Source organism: Zootoca vivipara, chromosome 15, assembly GCF_965207765.1.
Source record: "Zootoca vivipara chromosome 15, rZooViv2.hap1.1, whole genome shotgun sequence".
Taxonomy (NCBI): domain Eukaryota; kingdom Metazoa; phylum Chordata; class Lepidosauria; order Squamata; family Lacertidae; genus Zootoca; species Zootoca vivipara.
Genome location: NC_142598.1, coordinates 4,613,341 through 4,634,677, shown reverse-complemented (window position 1 = coordinate 4,634,677; position 21,337 = coordinate 4,613,341). Strand labels below are relative to the sequence as shown.

The window sequence follows — 21,337 nt, the reverse complement described above, 5'->3', positions numbered from 1 at the left end:
GGTCCTGCAGGAAGTATACATGACCCTCCTATGGACAAGGGTTCAAGACCTGCCCAGGGTGGAGAAGATTATTTTGCCAAGCAGCCAAAGGCAGGGGCGAAGACACACTGGCAGTAGCCCCCATAGGCTCACCGCCTGGATCAGAGGGGCTGAGAAACAGGAGGCAGGAGTGTGAGCCCCATTAGGAGGAAAGGATAACTATGCTCCTAGTTGCCTTTTGAATGCCCAGGAAGCAAGGGAAGTAATATCATTTGCAAAAGAGTAAAGTGATGTGCAATTGGTACTCAAGCCCATGCTGCAAATCTCACAAAGCAGGTCCCTTACCACTCGGAGACAGCAGCAGATAGGGATCAGGCAGATCATTCATCTTCCCCTACCCACCTCCAGCCTCAACATCCAATCAGATGCCAGTAAGAAAAAAATGGGGGGGGGGCAAAAGTGCTACATGATCAGTTATAGAATGATTTGTCCCTTTCTAAGAGTACAGATCATTCTTCTTGACTCGTCTTGTTCAGATTGTATGAAAGATTCCCCACCTCACGCATTGAGTTATAAATGAAGCATTCAAATAGCATGGTAGATCCTCCATCTTCACGATGCCACAAACAAACTCTCTGAAGTTGTTTAGTTGCTTAGGTGGCTGTCCCAAGAGGCAATTGCTAATATATCTTTGTGTGGTGTTTCTGGATGGTGGCCAGATAACCAGCTCAGGGAAACTGGGTCTGTCCAACGGAAAGGGACCCCAAATCAAGGCTGTGTATATTCCAGTATTGTGCAGAAGAAAGAGACATTGTTCACTACTGGAGAGCCGAAATGGACATGATGCAGGAGATCTGAGACTGACTCTCCACATTATTTTCTTTTTCACTTAAAAGCAGGTGCAGAGAGCTATGCATGTCTTCAGAGCCATAGCTTGGGGCGGGGGGCGGAGAGTGACCAGCCCCTACACCACCAGCAATGCTGTCAGTTCTCAATCTCCCTGTGCAAAAGGTGCTATGAGCATCCCTAGCAAGAAAAGCCAAGCCCCTCTTTCTCCCCTCTTCAGCACTGTGGGGCTCATAGCATCTTTGGTGTTTGTGTGTAATTTAGATCTGGGAAACAATCATAGAGTGTGGGGAAGGGTTTAATTCCTATTTCTCCCAGTATCCTTGCTTTTTAAGGAGTTGAATAAACACATAGGAAAGTCCAGTCATTGATCTCTTTGTTTCAGGCCTTACTTACAAGTTCTGCTTACTTACTTATAGTGTATAGCCGTGGGAGTCAGGGGCTAACATCTGCCACTCCAGATGTTGCTGGACTCCAGCTCCTATCATCCCTAACCATGGGCCTCGTTGGCTGGGGGTGATGGAGTCCGGCAACATATTGGGGGCAGAGGAGAACCGATTCCTCACTCCAGACCTACGCCAAGATATTGTCAATGAACAATCTGGATTCTGCAAGGTATTCATGAAAGTTGTTCCTGTGAGGTGAAAAGGCAACAGTTCCAAGTTCAGATTTATTTGGATTAAGGTGCATGCCAATTAACCATGCAATAAACTTAAAATATACGGTAGCACATTTCACATGAAATACTTAACTCTCAGGAATAAGGTCAGACCAAGAGAGCCTGAGAGGAGGAGGGGGTGGTGGTGATGATGGTGGCTAGCCATAACTTAATTTACAGAGATGGCATCAGGGGTTGTGGGGAAAGGGCTGATGGGGTTTCTCTTGGCCCTATGACACTGCCACTAATTTTAACAGGGATTATAGGTAAAGGTAAAGGGGCCCCTGACCATTAGGTCCAGTTGTGAGCGACTCTGGGGTTGCGGCACTCATCTCGCATTATTGGCCGAGGGAGCCGGTGTACAGCTTCCAGGTCATGACAAAGCCACTTCTGGCGAACCAGAGCAGCACACGGAAACACCGTTTACCTTCCCACGGGAGCACTACCTATTTATCTACTTGCAGTTTGATGTGCTTTCGAACTGCTAGGTTGGCAGGATCTGGGACCGAGCAACGGGAGCTCACTCCATCGCGGGGATTTGAACCACCGACCTTCTGGTCGGCAAGTCCTAGGCGCTCTGGTTTTAACTGTGGTTTAATCTGTGGATTACCGTAAATTTTGAGTTAAATAGAAGCTATCAAAACAGTTGGCTCTGCCTCTTCATTCCCGTCCATGTGAGCTAGAATGCAAACAGACAGTTCTTTAACATGTTTCTTTCCAGTGTGGGTAGCAAACATCCTTGTTAGAAGAATAAGCTTTGTTTAATTTTGACAACTCCTTTCCCTTGTTTTTGTTGTTCATACTGGGAGGGTGGGATGATCAAGTGCCCTTTGCCAGTAGGCTTTGGAAGAAGCAGCTGCTGTGTGTGTAATAAAGTCAGGAGATGCTCAGGGCCAGTTGGAGGCTCTGTGTTTGCCCAGCAATTATTTTTGTTACGTGGCCTTCAGTGGTTCCCTTCCGAAGCAAAACAGCCAGTTGTGCAGTGTTGAGTTGTTGTCTTTGTGATTGCTCTATAGCAGGTATCCCCAAACTGCGGCCCTCCAGATGTGTTGGCCTACAACTCCCATGATCCCTAGCTAACAGGACCAGTGGTCAGGGAAGATGGGAACTGTAGTCCAAAACATCTGGAGGGCCGAAGTTTGGGGATGCCTGCTCTATAGAGTCTATACCCTGATTTCTGACGTGTGCAGGCAGGCTCGGCCTCAACCCTGGGGAGGGAAATATGTGATGTGTACATTCAAAGGCATATGCTTGGCTGCTGCTGTTGTTTGGTGGAGGAGGTTTAAATCATTTTTTGCACCGAGCCCTGCATCTCAAGGTTAGGCACTGTTGGGCTGGCATCACTGCAGATATTGGAGTCCAAAGGAGGGAGGTAATTCTACACCAATAACAGAATGCAAACCTTTGCACAGCTCAATAGTGGGAGGGAACTGGGAATGATGGTTCTGCTAATGGCTAGAGCAGGGAAGGGGAACCTGTGTCCTCTAAGATGCTGTTGAGCTCCCAATGCCCATCAGCCCCTGCCACCATGGCCAAGTGGTCAGGGATGATGGGAGTTGTGGTCCAACAACATGTGGAAGGGCACAGGCTTCCTCACCCCTAAGCTAAATGGAGCCTCTGAATATCAGCGGCTTGTGGAGCAATAGCAGGAAAGTGGTGTTGTTGCTTTCATGCTTTGCTTGCGGGCTGCCCAGAAGCATTTGGCTGGCTACTTTTGGAAAGAGGATGCTGAATTATAGAGAGCTTTTGATTGGATCTAGCCGGTCTCTTCTCATCATTCTATTTCTGATGTTGCATGCTGTGAGTGCTATTGTTTATTGTATCCTAAACAGCATCCTTCCCCCAACTAATATAGAGGTAGCAGCAGCCTTTGGGGAACCCAAGTCTTGCAGAAGTACACGAACCAGGGACAAAAAGGGTTGAGAATCCAGAAACATAGGACCGAGCATGCTCTGTGGCCACATAGGGCTGATTGATTGTTGGGGGAGCTGAAAGCCAGTGTGGGGAGAGGGGGAAATAGAATAGAGTGGTACGGATGGGGGGGTGGGGAGAAAGAGACACAGTCATAAAAAGTTTAGAGAGCACCATCTCATTGTCTGGAAAGGTCAGTTCCTGATTCACACTGAGATGCTATTTAAAAATTTCCCCAGGGAAGAACGGATGTGAGAACTGCCCAGAGGCATAAGTGGAGAAATGAAACGATTGTACCTGGCATTGAGGACAAGCATATCTATCACATACAGAGAAAATTAAAACAGAGAAAACCCAAATGGAGAGGGGGAAATCCCCCAAACAGGTCAAAGAGGATTCAGCATGTCCAGTGGCCAAGAAATGCCGACTGAGTGTTGGGGAGAAATGGAATTCTGGGGCCTGGGGAATTCTGAACAGGGAACCCTCCACAATTAAACGTGTGCTCTTCGAATGAATGAAATGCCCTGGCTGCAGAGGAAGTGAATGGAAATTTCTTCCTTGTTGAGGATCTAAATGGAAGGGAGAGCTATAAGCACCTGCACACCCATGTTTTTTTGCAAGCTCCTTTGAATACTGAAAACCTTGGCCTTCATTTTACAACAGTGAGCTCTGAAAACGAAACTTCTAGTCCAGCCCACACGGCTTAAGGAAGGAATAAACGAAAAACTTCAAATGGTATGCAGCAGGATGTACCCAAAGCTGAGCGCGCAACTCCATTTTCTCCAATGAAAATGATTAAAGGCAGAAATCTAGCAAACACACGCTTCCTTCTGATTGCTGTGTTTTGCATACACACAGTGCTTTTTTTCTGGGGGTACACATACCCCTAAACATTTAGTGAATCTTTGTACTTTTGTCCATTTACTGTATTTATTTTCCCTGATTTGAACTATAAAATGGTGATTTTCTTGACTCAAAATGAGAGTACCCCTAAACATTTTTTGGGGGGGGGGGAAGCACTGCATACACATATTGCAAGGATGGTATATCACTGACTATATGAGCCAAGAAGGGAAGCAGATTTCGCCTGGAAACTCATTTACTGAAAAGCAAGTTTCACAATAATCAATGGAGCCTCCAAGTACAGGTTGCCACCTGAATGTTTACCTCTGTGATCACCTCCAGGCTTGACTATTGTAACTCGCTCTACGCAGGGTTGCCCTTAAAGCTGACCCAGAAACTCCAGCGGGTGCAGAATGCCGCAGCGAGGCTCCTTACAGGGTCCCGGCCGCGGGATCACATTCATCCAGTGCTTTACCAGCTGCACTGGCTCCCGGTGGAGTACAGGATCAGGTTTAAGGTGCTGGTTTTGACCTTTAAAGCCCTATGCGACTTGGGACCCTCGTACCTACGGGGCCGCCTCTCCTGGTATGCCCCGCGGAGGACCTTAAAGTCCACAAATAATAATATTCTGGAGATCCCGAGTCATAAGATGGCTAGATTGGCCTCTACTAGAGCCAGGGCCTTTTCAGTACTGGCCCCAACCTGGTGGAACGCTCTTTCCCAGGAGACCAGGGCCCTGCGGGATTTGTCATCTTTCCGCAGGGCCTGCAAGACAGAGCTGTTCCGCCTGACCTTTGGGTTAGACTCAGCCTGACCCCTGTGTTTTCCTCCCTCATGGCTTGGATTTATGGCCTACTTGAAATGAGGCTGCACTTTAAATTTTAATACTGTATTTTAATTAATTGTTTTTATGTTTTATTGTAATTCTGTTGGTGTCAGCCGCCCTGAGCCTGGTTTTTGACTGGGGAGGGCGGGGTATAAATAAAAATTATTATTATTATTATTATTATTATTATTATTATTATTATTATTATTATTATCCACTGTGAACTTGCATACAGAACAGAATCACAGGATTGTAGAGTTGGATATGTGCATCCTCACAGATCAAACTCTACAGGCAGAACATAATTATTTGCAAGCATTTTCAAGCACTTTAACAGTCATAGCTTTCCCCCCAAACAGTCCTGGGAACTGGGAATTTGTTAAGGGCACTGGACTCTAGCTCAGGGCAGGGTTTCCTAACAATTCTCAGCGCCCTTAACAGACTACAGTTCCTAGTATTCTTTTGGGGAAGCCTTGTTATGGTAGTGCTTTAAGTGTACAGTACAATGTAAATGTGACCAATGCAGTATGGATTGGTGATTGCATGTGAAGAGCTGCTGCAGGCCTCAAAAGCTGGGGCATACGTGTTTACCATTTGAGCACTACCGCATCCTGTCATATGAGAAGAAATAAGAATGCAACCAGAACTTGCATATCACCTCCACCACAATGCTTTCAGTAGAGGTGGGCGGTCAGCGTATATCTTCAGCTGCAGAGAGCTTGAGAGCTTGAATTACCCACCACTAATGTACATACCAGGACCCAGGTGGAGCTGTGGGTTAAACCACAGAGTCTAGGGCTTGCTGATCAGAAGGTCAGCGGTTCGAATACCTGTGACGGGGTGAGCTCCCGTTGCTCGGTCCCAGCTCCTGCCAACCTAGCAGTTCAAAAGCACATCAAAATGCAAGTAGATAAATAGGAACTGCTACAGCGGGAAGGTAAACGGCGTTTCCGTGTGCTGCTCTGGTTCACCAGAAGTGGCTTTGTCATGCTGGCCACATGACCTGGAAGCTATACGCCGGCTCCCTTGGCCAATAATGCGAGATGAGTGCGCAACCCCAGAGTCGGTCACGACTGGACCTAATGGTCAGGGGTCCCCTTTACCTTTAATGTACATACATGTGTGAACTGAGTATATAGTTAGGATTGATATGTAAGGCATTGTCGTAACTTTAACATGCCCATTATGAATCTGATGCTGAACTAAAGATATGCCAGTTCTTGGGCCACCTAATGCTGCCAACCACCCTCTTCCTTAACAACTACATGTCATGCATACATTCAGACAAACACAGCTTTCTTCACTGGCACATCTCTATGCCAGAAAACACTCTGCCTGTTGGATTGCTGCCTGCTGTGCAGCTGTCAAAAGCTCAGAACATGGTGGCAATTCTGTTGCCGTCCCCATTGGTTCAAAGAGTCCTGGTGATGAGAAAGGACTTGGCACATTTCCCAGCATGCCGGGAAGTGTTTCTTGTAATACAGAAAAGAAACCAAGGCACAGAGTTATAGTTTGGGCCCAAAGGGGAAAACAACAGATGGCATTTGAAGGAAGGTGCATTCCGGTTAGAAACAAAGATAGCACATTGCTATGTAAACTGATGATGTTTTTATTTATATCTTGTCCTTTCCCCAGGTCTCAGAGCAAGTGGTAGCATATTTGTTTGTTTCAAGTGAAATCCGTAAAAAGCAAGTTTTAACAAAACAGAAAAGCCCCCATATTTCCACGCCATCAGTCCAAAAGAAGATGTTACCATGTCTAGGTTAATGTGGTGGGGACTTGACTCCTGAAACCAGTATTTAGTTTTGTAGTTTGCTTTCAGGGCTGGTACACACACAAATATTCATCACCAGATCACTGCAACGCCCAGCAATAAGTTTCACCTGTTAACGTGTTATGTATTGAGATCGGCTGCAGTTCTCACTCTGGGCCACCAGTATGCGAATGAAGGATTGAGAGCTGCTGTTCAAGGATTGGTTAGTTAGTTGGAATTTGTTACTGTTACTAATTGCTTGACGTTACCGGTACAGTGGAACCTCGGTTTATGAACACCTCGGTTTATGAATTTTCGGTTTGTGAAAGCCGCGGACCCATCTGGAACGGATTAATTCACTTTCCATTCCTTTCAATGGGAAAGTTCGCTTCAGTTCATGAACGCTTCAGTTTATGAACAGACTTCCAGAACCAATTGTGTTCATAAACCGAGGTACCACTGTATATGTATGAGGCAGCAAGCTATGCTGTTGTGGTGAGAGAACATGGAGCAGTTCTAACTGCTGCAATAAAGAGCTCTTGCTTAAAGAAGCTGTTTCTGTCGCTGATCTTTCCCACTATACAACAGAATGGACACCATAGACTGGACTTATTGTTGTCGTTTAGTCGTGTCCGACTCTTCGTGACCCCATGGACCATAGAACACCAGGCACTCCTGCCTCCCACTGCCTCCCGCAGTTTGGTCAGACTCATGTTGGTAGCTTCAAGAACACTGTCCAACCATCTCGTCCTCTGCCGCCCCCTTCTCCTTGTGCCCTCAATCTTTCCCAACATCAGGGTCTTTTCCAGGGAGTCTTCTCTTCTCATGATGTGGCCAAAGTATTGGAGCCTCAGCTTCAGGATCTGTCCTTCCAGTGAGCACTCAGGGCTGATTTCCTTCAGAATGGATAGGTTTGATCTTCTTGCAGTCCATGGGACTCTCAAGAGTCTCCTCCAGCACCATAATTCAAAAGCATCAATTCTTCGGCGATCAGCCTTCTTTATGGTCCAGCTCTCACTTCCATACATCACTACTGGGAAAATCATAGTTTTAACTATACGGACCTTTGTTGGCAAGGTGATGTCTCTGCTTTTTAAGATGCTGTCTAGGTTTGTCATTGCTTTTCTCTCAAGAAGCAGGCGTCTTTTAATTTCGTGACTTCTGTCACCAACTGCAGTGTTCATGGACTTATACCACGCTTCAAATGCAATATTGTTTTCCCTCAATGGGTATGTTTGCACATTCAAATGAAATTATGGAGAGGGTTTTTATTTTAATTATAAAGTGTCTAATGTTTTCCCTATAACATTTTCCAAAACAATGCAGGCCCTGCTCGCAGAATTACAGTCTTTCATTTGTTTTAGCATGTCTCATATATGAACTTAAACCCATGACAGCTGATTCACACAAGCAATTCATCCTCTAATGTTCCAGTGTCTAGCAACAAACATTGTGGGAACAAGACCACAGTATTCTGAGATGTGAGTTGTTGTTGTTGGCGTACAGCTTCCCTCATCCATGCTGCCTGGGGCTGATGATGGGAGTTGGCTTCCAACGCCTGGAGGGTCACAGTTTCCTGGCTCCAGCACTGAGGACCAACCATGCACATGTTGGGTGAATAGGCCTGCCAAGAAGAGGAAAGAAAAATGACTGGTTACTTGTCTCTCCGTTGTTCCAATGGTTTGGAAAGCCCCGTCCTGGTAGGGAGCAAATGGTGCAAAAACTCTTGTGTACAGTTTTGGGTAAATAAATAAATCCTGAAACCATCATAATGGGTTATAAACTAAACAGGGATCCGGGGGGGGGGGATCTCAACCGCAATATTCCATCTTTGACCATGGTCTCTTTTCTAACAGCCACTGCCAGAATGGAAATAGCTGTCAGGTGGGAAATGGGGGGAGGCTCTCATTTTACGATCTTGGTTTTACCCAGGTATGGGAAATGGCACAATCTGGGAGTTGAATCAACACAGCAGCGTGATGATAAATGGGCAGGGTAAGAAGGATAAATTTCTAAGTACATGGTAATTGTTCATTGATTATATCAACAAATTGGCAGTGTCGCTATGACCACCTGCTATGGGTGTAGCCAGGATTAATTTTAAAGGGGGGGGAGCAAGTTAGGGTTGCCATATTTCGAAAAGCAAAAAAGAGGATGCCATGAAGATTCTCATTTTAAATACCCCTACAAAGGTTGGAGGTTCAAATCCCCGCAATGGAGTGAGCGCCCGTTGTTCGGTCCCAGCTCCTGCCCACCTAGCAGTTCAAAAGCACGTCAAGAGCAAGTAGATAAATAGGTATCTGGCGGGAAGGTATACGGCGTTTCCGTGCAATGCTCTGGTTTGCCAGAAGCGGCTTAGTCATGCTGGACACATGACCTGGAAGCTGTCTGCGGACGAACGCCGACTCCTTCGGCCTATAGAGCGAGATGAGCGCCGCAACCCCAGAGTCGGTCACGACTGGACCTAATGGTCACAGTTACCTTTACCTTTATACATAGGCTATAGAAACTGTGATATATTGCTGAGGGGGGCAGGAGAAGAGAAGGGGAGTATATCCAAAGTACTACACTTGGGCAAAAAAAATGAAAGGCACAAATACAGGATGGGTGACACCTGGCTTGAGAGCAGTACATGTGAAAAGGATCTAGGAGTCCTGATAGACCACAAACTTGACATGAGTCAACAGTGTAATGCAGCAGCTTAAAAAGCCAATGCAATTCTGGGCTGCATCAATAGGAGTATAGCGTCTAGATCAAGGGAAGTAATAGTACCACTGTATTCTGCTCTGGTCAGACCTCACTTGGAGTACTGTGTCCAGTTCTGGGCACCACAGTTCAAGAAGGATACTGACAAGCTGGAACGTGTCCAGAAGAGGGCAACCAAAATGGTCAAAGGCTTGGAAACAATGCCTTATAAGGAACGGCTTAGGGAGCTGGGTATGTTTAGCCTGGAGAAGAGAAGGTTAAGGGGGGATATGATAACCATGTTCAAATATATCAAAGGATGTCATATAGAGGAGGGAGAAAGGTTGTTTTCTGCTGCTCCAGAGAAGCGGACACGGAGCAATGGATTCAAACTACAAGAAAGAAGCTTCCACCTAAACATTAGGAATAACTTCCTGAAAGTAGGAGCTGTTCGACAGTGGAATTTGCTGCCAAGGAATGTGGTGGAGTCTCCTTCTTTGGAGGTCTTTAAGCAGAGGCTTGACAGCCATATGTCAAGAATGCTTTGATGGTGTTTCCTGCTTGGCAGGGGGTTGGACTGGACGGCCCTTGTGGTCTCTTCCAACTCTATGATTCTATGACATTTTGGCAAATTTTAAAAACGGTCCCCTGAAAAAGAGGATGTGACCTGAAAAAAGAGGACACATGGCAACTGGGATGGGCGGGGGGCAGAACTGAGTTAGCTGCGACACAGTGGGTCAGTTAGTTAAGTATATTTTTATTTACTTGACTAGCTGGCCCACCGTGGCTAATCCCTGTGACGGCCACCACCCTGTCTCGATCCATGACGTATCCCGCCCCCTCCCCCCCACCCCGGGGTCATCCCTGTGACTGGTCCCACTGTGTCCTGACATATCCCGTCCCGTCTCCCCCACCCACCCAGGTGAGTCAGTACCTCCATTCGGCCTAGTCTGTAAAGGCTTTGGCCTAGTATGTAAACGGCAGCTGAGGTGCTGTTTAGAGGGAAGGTGCCAACCTAGCAGTTCGAAAGCACATCAAAATGCAAGTAGATAAATAGGAACCGCTATAGTGGGAAGGTAAACGGTGTTTCCGTGCGCTGCTCTGGTTCGCCAGAAGCGGCTTAGTCATGCTGGCCACATGACCTGGAAGCTGTACACCGGCTCCCTCGGCCAATAATGCGAGATGAGCACGCAACCCCAGAGTTGTTCACGACTGGACCTAATGGTCAGGGGTCCCTTTACCTTTACCTTCTATAGGTGTAGTACCAGTGTAGCTGCCGCTAGAGGGCGCTGGTTTGCAACCTGGTTCTTTTCCCAGCATGCACTTTCGGCTAAGTGGTGCGTTCTGGAACAGGGCTTTTGGGGGGTTTCACCTGGCGGAGGTGTGGCATATGTCTTTGAAAACAGGGGCGTAGCCAGGATCAAAACTAGGGGGGGGGCAAGCCATGGTCGTTCAGGGGCGGGGCCAAGGCACGGAAGGGGCGGGGCCATGAAGTGGGCGGGGCTAAAGGGCCAGCGGGCCTGATGACATTGTGGCGGCGGCAGCAGCGGCCACCTTTTGCTTCTGGGGCTGGTAGCGTTGGCGGCTACCCTGCTTGGCTGGAGAGGACGGGAGGGTCGGGCAGGCGAGAGGGGGTGGCAGGGCGGGCGAGGGCGAGGCAAGACACGGCCGCAGCCACGACGGCTCCCAGGCGTTGCTGCATATCAGCATAATATTTCAACCATGGTTCAAGCCCCACCTTAGGAAAAAAATTCTGCATTGCAGCGGGTTGGACTAGATGACCCTTGTGGTCCCTTCCGACTACAATTCTACGATTCTATTGATATATTACCATACCATATGCATCGTTCTGCTTTCTTGAATTGTCCTACTCCTAGGCATAGCAGCCAACTCCTAGAGGCCTAGGTGCCTCCCCCCCCCCAATTACTGGTAAATACCGTATTTGAAAGAGTCATCCCCCCATGTTGATGGGCTTTCTATGTGGGGCTTATCTGCCCCCCCCCCCGTATTTTATTAAGGATGGAAGAGGGAGGGAAGGAAGGAAGAAATAGAGAGAGGGATAACTCATATTTGTGGGTGCCTCTGGGTGACGCTGTGATGCTGGAACTCTGCATGTACAGGAGCCTTGTAAGCAGCTTTCTCTCTGCTTGATTTACAGCAGGCACGTCCAACAGGTAGTGATCTACCAGTAGATCACTGGATGTCTGTGGTAGATCACTGGTAGGTCACTGGCACCCCTAAAAAAAGCTCACCCAAAATTTTCCTCCTCCCTCAAAAAAGTTGAACTATGACCTGAAGCCCTAAACAAAAATGGGCCTCCCTCCCTCCTAAAAGAAGCTCAACAAGTTTGACCTAAACCCCAAAAAACAGGGCTTCCCTTCCTTTAAAAAAACTCAACAGCTTTGACCTGAACCCCCCAAAAGGGGGTAGATCACCCCCAGTTTTAAACTCTGAGTAGATTAGAGTCTCTTGGGAGGTGGCCACCCCTGATTTACAGTATACAGATGCAGGAGGAGGGGCAGACTGGAACACCAATGCTTTTTATAAACATCACTGTGTCTGTCAAAGCTACAGCCTCCCCCCTTTCTTATTCACTTCTTTTTAGCCTTGCAGAGCCACCTTAGTCAAATTGAATCCTCTGAGTCTGCACCCTCATTAAATCGCCAATAGAACTCTTAATGTTCCTGAATGCTCATTAACAACTCCCACTTAAGAACAATAGGGTGAAATGGTCAGCTATCGAATCTTGCCTGGGGATATATGCTCCATTGTCTTAACTGCTTAACTACTGGTAGCCACTTTGCTTTATTTATTTGATGTGTTTTTGTTACTGCTGTGTTCCCCCCCCCCCCAGCAAGCGGAGACTTAGCTGCTCTTGCTAAAGCAAAGCCCTTTCCACTTCAGTTTTTGGAGGGGAAAAGTGCTGGTTATGGTCTGTAAAATACATTAATTTTTTTGCTTCTAGGGGGGGCAGCTGCCCCCTCCTGCCCCCCGCCTACGCCCATGTTTGAAAACCTCATAAGAGCCTTCGCCCATTCGCTTTGGACGTTGTGTTCAAATTTGAATGCACTGCAATTGGTGAAGCGGTTTCGGATAAAAGTGGATAATAACCCACATGCCCAGTTTATATTTATATATAGCTAGATTAGGGGGGCAATTCTCCCCCGCACCCCCACCCCACCACCGGCCACCAGTGGCGGAGGAAGGGGTGTGTGGTAAGTGCAGAGCCGCCCCAGGTGTCACCTCTGAGAGGGCTGACAAAATGCCAAGCGGCACTCACCACAACACAGGGCCTGCAGTGTGCCTGAGCCATGCTTCTTTCCTCGGAGAGACACGGTGGCTTGAGAGTGTGCAGGCTCCGATCTGTCCAAACGATCTGCCCGCTGCCTCCCCCCCCAGATGTAGGGGACTGAGAGGGAGGAGCCAGGCAGACTCTGGAGGCCCCACAATGCACCCTGCCCCTATGGATGGCTCACCCCGCCCTCACCCTGCCCCTATGGGCAGCTCGTGCCCCAGGAGCCCAAGCAGCTTCCTCCGCTGCTGACTGTCCCTGGTATAATACTGGTCTTAGCCCTCTCACTGGCCAGAGCTGAAGTTCTTAAACCATTTTCTTAAAGCGATAGGCTATCCATTTTGGGGCCCCTCCCACAAGGAGAACCTCCAAAAAACACTCTGTGAAGGAGAGTTTCCTGGCTCCCACTCAAACTCAGGCTGCAGTGTCTACTAAAATCTTTAATGCTCAGATCAGTGCGATTCATGGGCAAAATGTCATTAAAAGGCACAGCAGGTGCTACACATAGCCAAGCAAACGAAGACATTGATCCAGGAATGACACATACCCCAGCTTAGGAGCTAACTCCTCTTAAGCCCCCCCACAAAAAAAATTTGAGGGGGCCGGGAAACCCGCCCCCCCAAAGTTGATGGGCATTGCCATTTAATTGTGTGTGCCGTGTCATGTGACTATGTAGGGCAGGGCTTACCGTCTGCCCCCCCCCAATATTTTATTCAAGTTGGCACCCCAGGAACCCTGTTATTAGGGAGTGGGGCCGGTACTAATTTCTCACCCATGCGCAATGATCCTGTGTTGAAAACAAACACATTTGTATCCACTGTATTAATGCGCCAAGGGACTTTTTTATGTGTCATTATGACCAACAGAACAGGTGGTGGAAGGAGCGAGCCAGAGTCTAGTGAGTGAGACTGTCCCTGGCTATAATACTGGTTTTAGCCCTCTCACTGGTCAGAGCGGAAGTTGTTATTTACAACTTTAAAAAGAGATACAACAAATGTTCACTTCTGATCTCCCTACCGGTAGTTGGCAAGTTTAAATGTTGCTTGTAGATAGATAGAAGATAAAGAGATAGATATCTTAATTCAGTGTTAGGAGAGGCAATGCATTTTAAATTAAAAGGAAATTGAAAGTCCCCAAAACAAAGCTTAGCCAAGCAAAATTTAAACTGAAAACTCGTAAAAATACCAAGATGAAGATTTTAAAGAGAATCAAGAAAAGCAGATACACCTGATGACTAGAAAAGCCAAGGGAAAACTAAGACAAATGAAAGAACGTGAGGGGCAAAATCAAGTTTATATACCTTTCGACCAAGAAGTCTTTGGATGTACAAAGGAGCAGAGGAAAGGGTAGGTGGATATGAAGCCTGCTTCAAACAGAGTGAAGAATCATTGCAGAAAATAGAAGGCTTTTCTTTTAAAAAGGCAACTGGAGAAGCCATTTCATAAAAAGAAGGCTGGCGTTTCCATTGCCAAAGTTTGTTTATTTATTTAATTGTTTATTTATTTTCTATACCGCCTTATAGCCGAAGGTCTAAGGGCGGTTCACATAAAATATCAAATACACAAAATCAAAACAAAAATAACAACAATAACAATAACGGGTTACCAGAGCATAGACAACAGGAGTCAGGCTATCCCTGTCCAGAGAGGGGCGTAGCTGGGCCACCAGCTGAAGGTGATGGAAGGCACTCCGGGTCACTGAGCGCCTTGTCTCTCGACAGAGGTCATCGTACAGGGCGACCAAGGCAGTTTCTGTGCCAAAAGAGGCCTAAAGCCTGATTGAAATGGATCCAGAAAATCAGCTTCTTCCCAGAGCACCTGGATCTGGTCTGCGACCACCTGCTCCAGAACCTCGCTCTAGAAGTTGGACAAACCAAGATTGGTAAGATTTTAACACAGGTAAGACTTAGAAGTGAGAAGGGTAGGGGGATCCAGGGGGAAAGAAAGCTGTGCATGTGATAAAGAGCAAAGCAGAGGGGGAGAAGACAACATCGTTCTAATTTCATGTTAGCTCAGGTTGCCTTGTTGACAAAAATGCTATACAGCCATTGTTCCTAAGGTAGAATACCCATTTAGAATACCCATTTTAAAAGCTGATGCATCAAAACGGCTTCCTTTGTCTGTCACAGTTGCCTTGCTGATTTCAGTGTGAAAAAGCAAATAGGGCATTTTGAGGGTCAATCTACTGATGGCAATGGTAGAGGCGGCCTGGTAGAGGCATTGGAGTGAATAGAGGTTTTCACCATTTTGCCAGCAAAAAAGTCCAGCACACATTTAAGCACAAACATATTCAGAATTAGGAAGGATGAGCCTTGACCATTTTTTCCTGTACATAAAGGGCAGAAATTTTGTCTGTTAATGGTAAGGCTGAAATGACTGAGAAAATATTTGAAATCTTATGAATCCCGACTCTCTGGCCATTTTTACTCATACATAAGGGGGTGGCGGATTGTTCCACTAATGACCAGAGAGGGGCCACACAAAATCATAACAACCCACAATTGTGAAACGTTTTGGAATAGAGGTCTGTACCCTTAAATCCTGTAGATAAAGGAGGCATGTAGCTCCCAATTTTCTTTGCCTGGGGTACAGGTATGACTATTTACTGCAGGGAACATTATCCATAAATGCTGAGACTTTATTAGAAATTGAATTTGACCCAAATTGTATTACTGGCTTTTTGGTGAAAACTTGCATGATAGGGTTGATAGTTGCTGGGTTTCCAACAAATACTAAAATTTGGATCCTTGCCAGTACTTCTGTTCCTAAGGTAATATATTTAAAAACCTGGTGTAGCAAACTGCTTCCTTTGCCTGTAACCTTTCACTTGGTTACCTTCAACTGCAATCGTAGCTTCTATTAAAAAACCTTTTGAATTATCAGAGGTGGCGATATGCAGTAATAACTAACAAGTAATCTCTAAATGCTCTATCATAATAATTAGAGCAGGAATACAGTTGTGTGTCTTCTGGCTGAAGGTCAGCTAGGTGAGTATCTTGTGCTTGGCTGAGGGGAAAACTTCTGTTGTGTTCTGCCTGCAACTCTTTGTACAAAGATTCTTTCAGGTCGCCGTGAGGGGGACCATTCAAGCAAACTGAGCCTGTTGGAGAAAAGGTAGGCTCTAAATGGAATCATACATCAAATATGCAAACTAAATATTCCAAAGAGCTTGTATTGAGCAATGTTGGTTATTCAATCACTTTTTCAGATGAGCTGCGAACTCAAAAGCCTAATGCAGTCGTTCTCCGTGCTTCTACCTAGAGGGACGTCTCTTGTCGGGACACCACTGCAGGGGAGGCCCCTTCCTGTGCCATCACCACACAATAAGGTACATCTTTTGGTGGGACAGCCATCCTTGTTTTGTTCCAGCTCTTTTTTTTACAGACGTCACAGAGCTACCTGTGCCAGAAGCAGATATGCTCCATTGACAGTGTCAGATACATCAAGTGAACATCTTCAGTGTAGGACTGAGAGGCACCTGCGTCTTGACTGCGCTGCTTCAGGTAACCGGCTGTTTTTGCTCCTGTGTCTGGAGGGGAGGGCTGCTGAAGACCCTAGTCTCTTCCAGGTGCATCTCAGCGACACAAGAAATAGAATTTTGCAAGCCTTCAGGAAACTTAACGGCAAGTGAACTTCACACCTCACAATTCAGTGATCTTTTTCAGTACAATCCTTTTGTGCTGGCTTCTCCATTTCCCCCGCTTGATCTCTTCACAGTTCTGTCCAAGAGCCCACCACACTCAGGTGGAGCCAGCTCTTCCTGCAGAAGTCAGGTCAGTAAGAACAGCTGTGTTCAAAAAACATTTCTCTGGAATTGGTGGGAAAGGGCCGGGGACAAACTAATGAGTCCAGATTGCATTTCACAGACCAGCAGAAGGAACTTCCAGGCCCATGAATTCACACTTCAGAGGGACAAACAAAAAGGTGAGCATAAAGGCAGAGTTTGAAGACTGGAACCAGTCTCTGCAAATTAATGGCAGTCAACATGGCACTCTGTGACTTAACCCAATCTAGGTGAATATCCCTTGCTTGGCAAGGGATAAAACCTCGATTGTGTTTTGTCTGCAACTTCATAACTCTTAAGGGTTTTCTTTTTTCCTGAGAGAACATTCTGTATTCAGAGTGTTCTCTCAGGTTTTGCTTTTCACCTTGTTGCATTGGCCAAAAAAAAGCAAAAGACGCTGGTGGTCGGCGCTCCTGGTTTCCAGGACGGGGTTCAAGCCCCTGCGGTGTCCCTGCTTACTTCCAATGCAACCTCCCTCCCCCCTCCTCCCTCCTCCCCTCTTTCTCTCTCTCTTTCTCTCTCTCTTTCTCTCTCTCTCCCCCTTAAGAGCTAAATGAAGCAAGGTGCTCCTTTGATGCATCACTGGTGTGTGTCTAAGACAAGGTGGATTTCATGGATGCTTCCCATCCTAGCACTCCTTGCCAAAAAACTTACTTCATGACTGTCTCTTAATTTTGCATTGTTTGTTTAGGAAGTAACCTAAATATACAAACAAATGGATCCTATTTAGATTATTCAGAATGTGGAAATGGCCGGGATGAAAGAGGAAATGGCATGACGTTCACTCATTAGCAGAAGAAGAACAGCAAATATAAGATGCTCAGGTGTCCTATTTTACATAAGACTGTTGCCAATTTTCAGGGCTATCAGAGGCTTAAGATGTGGACAGGTGACAGTTCTCTGTATGAAGGGGTCCTCTATTTGAATGGCCGGGCATTCCAGAGTCATACACGGAATCACTGAAATCAATGGGTCTAGTGACTATGACTTAGTAGGAGAGAAACTACTAATATTTTTTAATACGCATCCACACACAGCGTATGCAAATTAGTGTCTATTCCTTTGGACAAGTGTCAATGGCCACTCTAAGCAAAGACGTGTTCAATTTCTGCAGTTGGGGTTATTTAGGGATGCAATATTGTCTGCTCAATCAGGCCCTTTTGTTTTCTCCTGATCATGAGGAACGCAGTTTGATCCTAAGTAAGTTTACTTTGAAGGAAGTCCGAGTGCTTTCAAAGACTTACCGCTACTCCCAGCCTAGTAAGTGCACGTTGGGGTGGGGCTATAGCCCTGTTTCAGAGTTCATGCTTTGTATGTGGCCCCCTCTGCCCTCCGCCCTGCAATTTGAACATTGGTCTTGAGTTTTCTCCCATCCACAGTCATGGATAAGCAGGGATTCTACTCCGTGTCAGAGCACCTCAGCTGAAAACCAGGGACTAGATGAAGCTATCCCTGAAATATTAAACACAGAATACAAAGGTGACCTTGAATAGAGAAAGTGTCTCTTGTTGGGAAGGTAGGCAGTGTGCGCCTGTGTATGTGTGTGAGTGTGGGGGGATTTTCTTGTACATTTTATGCTCCTTAACGCTACCCCCCCCCAACATCAGTGAGCTGAGGATCCCTTTCCCATCATCATCATTGGCCCAGATTGCGCTGGGCTCCCTGGCCCCTGACCCTGAGCCCCGCAAAGAAGGGATCAGCAAGGAACTGGAGGTGACGGAGGACATCTTGCATGTGTGAGTATTGGCCAGGCGCCCCCTTCTACAAGAGGCAAGGGGTGGTGCCAGTCGGGGCAGATGGTGGGCTCTGAGTCCTGGGTGCAGCCTGCTGGAAGGTCTCCTGCATAAGCTGCAGGAGGATGAGAGACAAGGTGGCGCTGTAATGGATGGCTTCTTGGACTTGAACCAGGGTTTAAACAACAACAACAACCACAACATTATTACCGGTATTTGTACCCCGCCCATCTGACCAGGTTGCCCCAGCCACTCTGGGCAGCTTTCAATAGATATAAAAACATAAAACATTTAAAACTTCCTGATACAGGGCTGCTTTTAGATGTCTTCTAAAAGTTGGATAGTTATTTATCTCCTTGACATCTGATGGGAGGACGTTCCACAGGGTGGATGCCACCACCGAGGAGGCCCTCTTCCTGGTTCTCTGTAACCTGTAACCTCTTTTCTCACATGAGGGAACCGCCAGAAGGCCCTTGGAGCTGAACCGTTTTGAATGAGTCTGTTTCTTGGCCTGCAGGGTTGTTTTGAGCATAACTTGTAGGAAGAGTGGGTTGCAAGTAAAATAAAGTGGTGTGCTGAGCAAGACCTGCATTTGGATCAGTGTGCTTCTGCACACAGGACAACTTCCTGGGGACGTAGGAATCTGCCTATCATCCATTTAGCACAGGCCCACCTGCAGTTTTTCAGGGGGACAGACAGGCAAAGCTCCCAGACCTACCAGGGATTGACCATCTGCATGGCTGCTCTCCCACTGAGCTGGGGCCCTTCCCCAAGGGGTGGGGTGTGCCCACTGCTAGTGAATGAAAGTTGGTGGGATGCCCTTGTCGTCATCTCTTGCCTGCAGAAATGAAGACTTCTGCACCCCAACCTTCTGTTGTTTTCCCTTGTGACTTAGCTGCCAAAATCATTCATCTCTCACAACACTCTGGTAACATGATGCTCCTCCCTGCCTGCTCCTGGATGCATCACAAACTCCTTGCTCTTGCCTTCAGAGCCCTCTATGGCCATGCTCTCCCATCCTTATGACAGCATTCTTGTATCCCGATACATCTCTGCCTCTGATCTTTGCTCCTCAACCTCTAGACGTCTTCTGTTCCCTGAAACAACTCTGCCTTTTCCTCCCTGGTGCCCCATATGCCTGGTACCACTTCTCAGAACCCCTCTGTGCATCCTCCTCGCTAATTTCCATCAAGCTCAAGGACTAGAATAGAAAGAGAATATTGGCAGAAGGAGTGGCATGTTCATTGGACTGTTAAGTGTAGTGCAAGTGTGACGTTTTACATTTCATATATATTTTATTGTTTTGCAGTCGATGGAGAGCAGATGAAGCCCGGATTCTGCGTGTGTCCATCAGCTCCTTCCTGGAGCATCTCTCCTTGGTGGTGGAAACTATGGACCTGTTTGGGCCTCCTGTGGCTTGATAGCTGGTTGCAACAGGAAGCTTCCCCATAGTCTTGGCTGGACTCTGGACTTGCCCAAGGGCTACGAGGCACTGAACATGCCATCCTTAGAGCCAAGATGTTGCTTTGTGTTCTGGAACCAGCAGGGAACTTTTTCCTCTCGGATACTCTTGGACGTTGATGGATTTTGGGTGCTGAGAAGCAGGCAAGCCTGGGACTGCCTTGGTGGAAGACAAAGTACATAGAATCTGGTGCTCTAATAAATTATCCAGTGTACTTTACTTTCTAGTCTGCATGTGTTAACTGATTAAATATATTTGAGCCAGCTCACCATATTGATTAATCAATTACACAAACACAAGCAAAATCTTAATCATAGTGTTTTGGGGTGGGGTTTTTCTTTTTGAGGCTCCTGAACTGAGATGATATAAGAGAGAAAATTCTAACAAAAAGACAGATGCTGATGTTCATTGTTTAGAAAAGGGAAAGCCATCTGTTTTCTAGAAATAGAAACAGGAAAACCATCAATTCTTTTTCATCAAATTTGTCAAGAAGGCAGTGCTCTGAAGCTTGTGAGTTTATAAATTGTGACTTTGGAGTTAAATGAAGTTGACAGATCTATGCTTCTCTTCTTCCGTTCTGTTCTTTCCTACATCAGCCATGGAAAACCTCATTGGCTCAAGGTGTTGCTGGACTCCAGTTCCCTTCAGCCCCATCCAGCATGGCCAAGGGTCAGGGATAATGGGAGTTGTAGTCCCATTTTGTTGTAGTTGTAGACCTTTTCAGAAATCACTAGTGAAGAATGCAACTGTCAGGTCCCTAATGTCATACGGCACCAGACTTGTGTTCCTGACCCCAATTCAAGGGGTTAAAATTGACACATTAACCTTAAAAGACTTGGGACCCAGGTAATTGAATGCACATGAGTCTCTTTACCAACTTGCTCATGTGCCTAGATTGGCAGGCTAGACCCTGGACTGGTCATAAGGAGGCCATAAATCAGGCAGGCAGGTGGGGACTGGCTGAGTTTGGGGGGCAGAATCCTCTTGGCCCCAGTGGACCAGCCTCCACTTTCTCCCTGGGATCAAATGATGGGCTTAGAAAAACAGGGAAATAAACGGACAACATGGCCCAGAGTGACCCACCTTGTAGGAGGCAAGCTAAGATCAAAGGCAGTAAAAGGAAGCCGCATTCTCAGGCCGTCTAGCATTTTTATTTGCCTTCAAAATGCTGAGCATGGTCTGAGATGACATCAGCCCCATCCATCGGAATGGGGCAATGATGGCATTTCTTGAGGGGCGGAGGGAAATTGGCTGATCTGGGTTGCCTGAGAGATCGCCCTCCCCGGATCCGCCTCCTCTCCCCTCCCTTTGGCGTCCTGCCACGGCGCACAGCACACTTTTGCCCATTCCTAAAAAGGTTTCGTTTGCAGAGATATCAGGATTCCAGCCGTGTGAATCATCCCGCACCGGGTCTCTCAGGGGTGCCAATTATAGGCTCTTGCACCCCCTCTCTTTTTCCTTCATTTTTGGTGAGCCAATGAAACTCCCTCACTTTCCCCCCTCCCCCTTGTTTATTTCTCTGGATCCTGGCACTGCTAGATGTGCGGCTGGGGGGGGGGGAACCAA

The 21,337-nt window shown here is 46.9% G+C and overlaps 1 protein-coding gene and 1 long non-coding RNA gene across 2 annotated transcripts; both read left to right on the top strand.

The window, feature by feature from the left end:
* Window positions 1-14,215: 14,215 nt before the first annotated feature.
* On the top strand, window positions 14,216-16,803 carry LOC132591234 (uncharacterized). The gene is made up of 3 exons (XR_015947303.1): window positions 14,216-15,906; window positions 16,001-16,565; window positions 16,659-16,803. It is a non-coding gene; the product is annotated as an uncharacterized LOC132591234 (long non-coding RNA).
* A 652-nt stretch (window positions 16,804-17,455) lies between these two features.
* LOC118075391 (EKC/KEOPS complex subunit LAGE3) lies at window positions 17,456-19,990 on the top strand. The gene is made up of 3 exons (XM_060269132.1): window positions 17,456-17,465; window positions 18,093-18,312; window positions 19,619-19,990. The coding sequence occupies exons 1-3, from the start codon at window positions 17,456-17,458 to the stop codon at window positions 19,728-19,730; spliced, it is 342 nt and encodes a 113-aa protein (XP_060125115.1). The 3' UTR covers window positions 19,731-19,990.
* The last annotated feature ends 1,347 nt before the right edge of the window (window positions 19,991-21,337 follow it).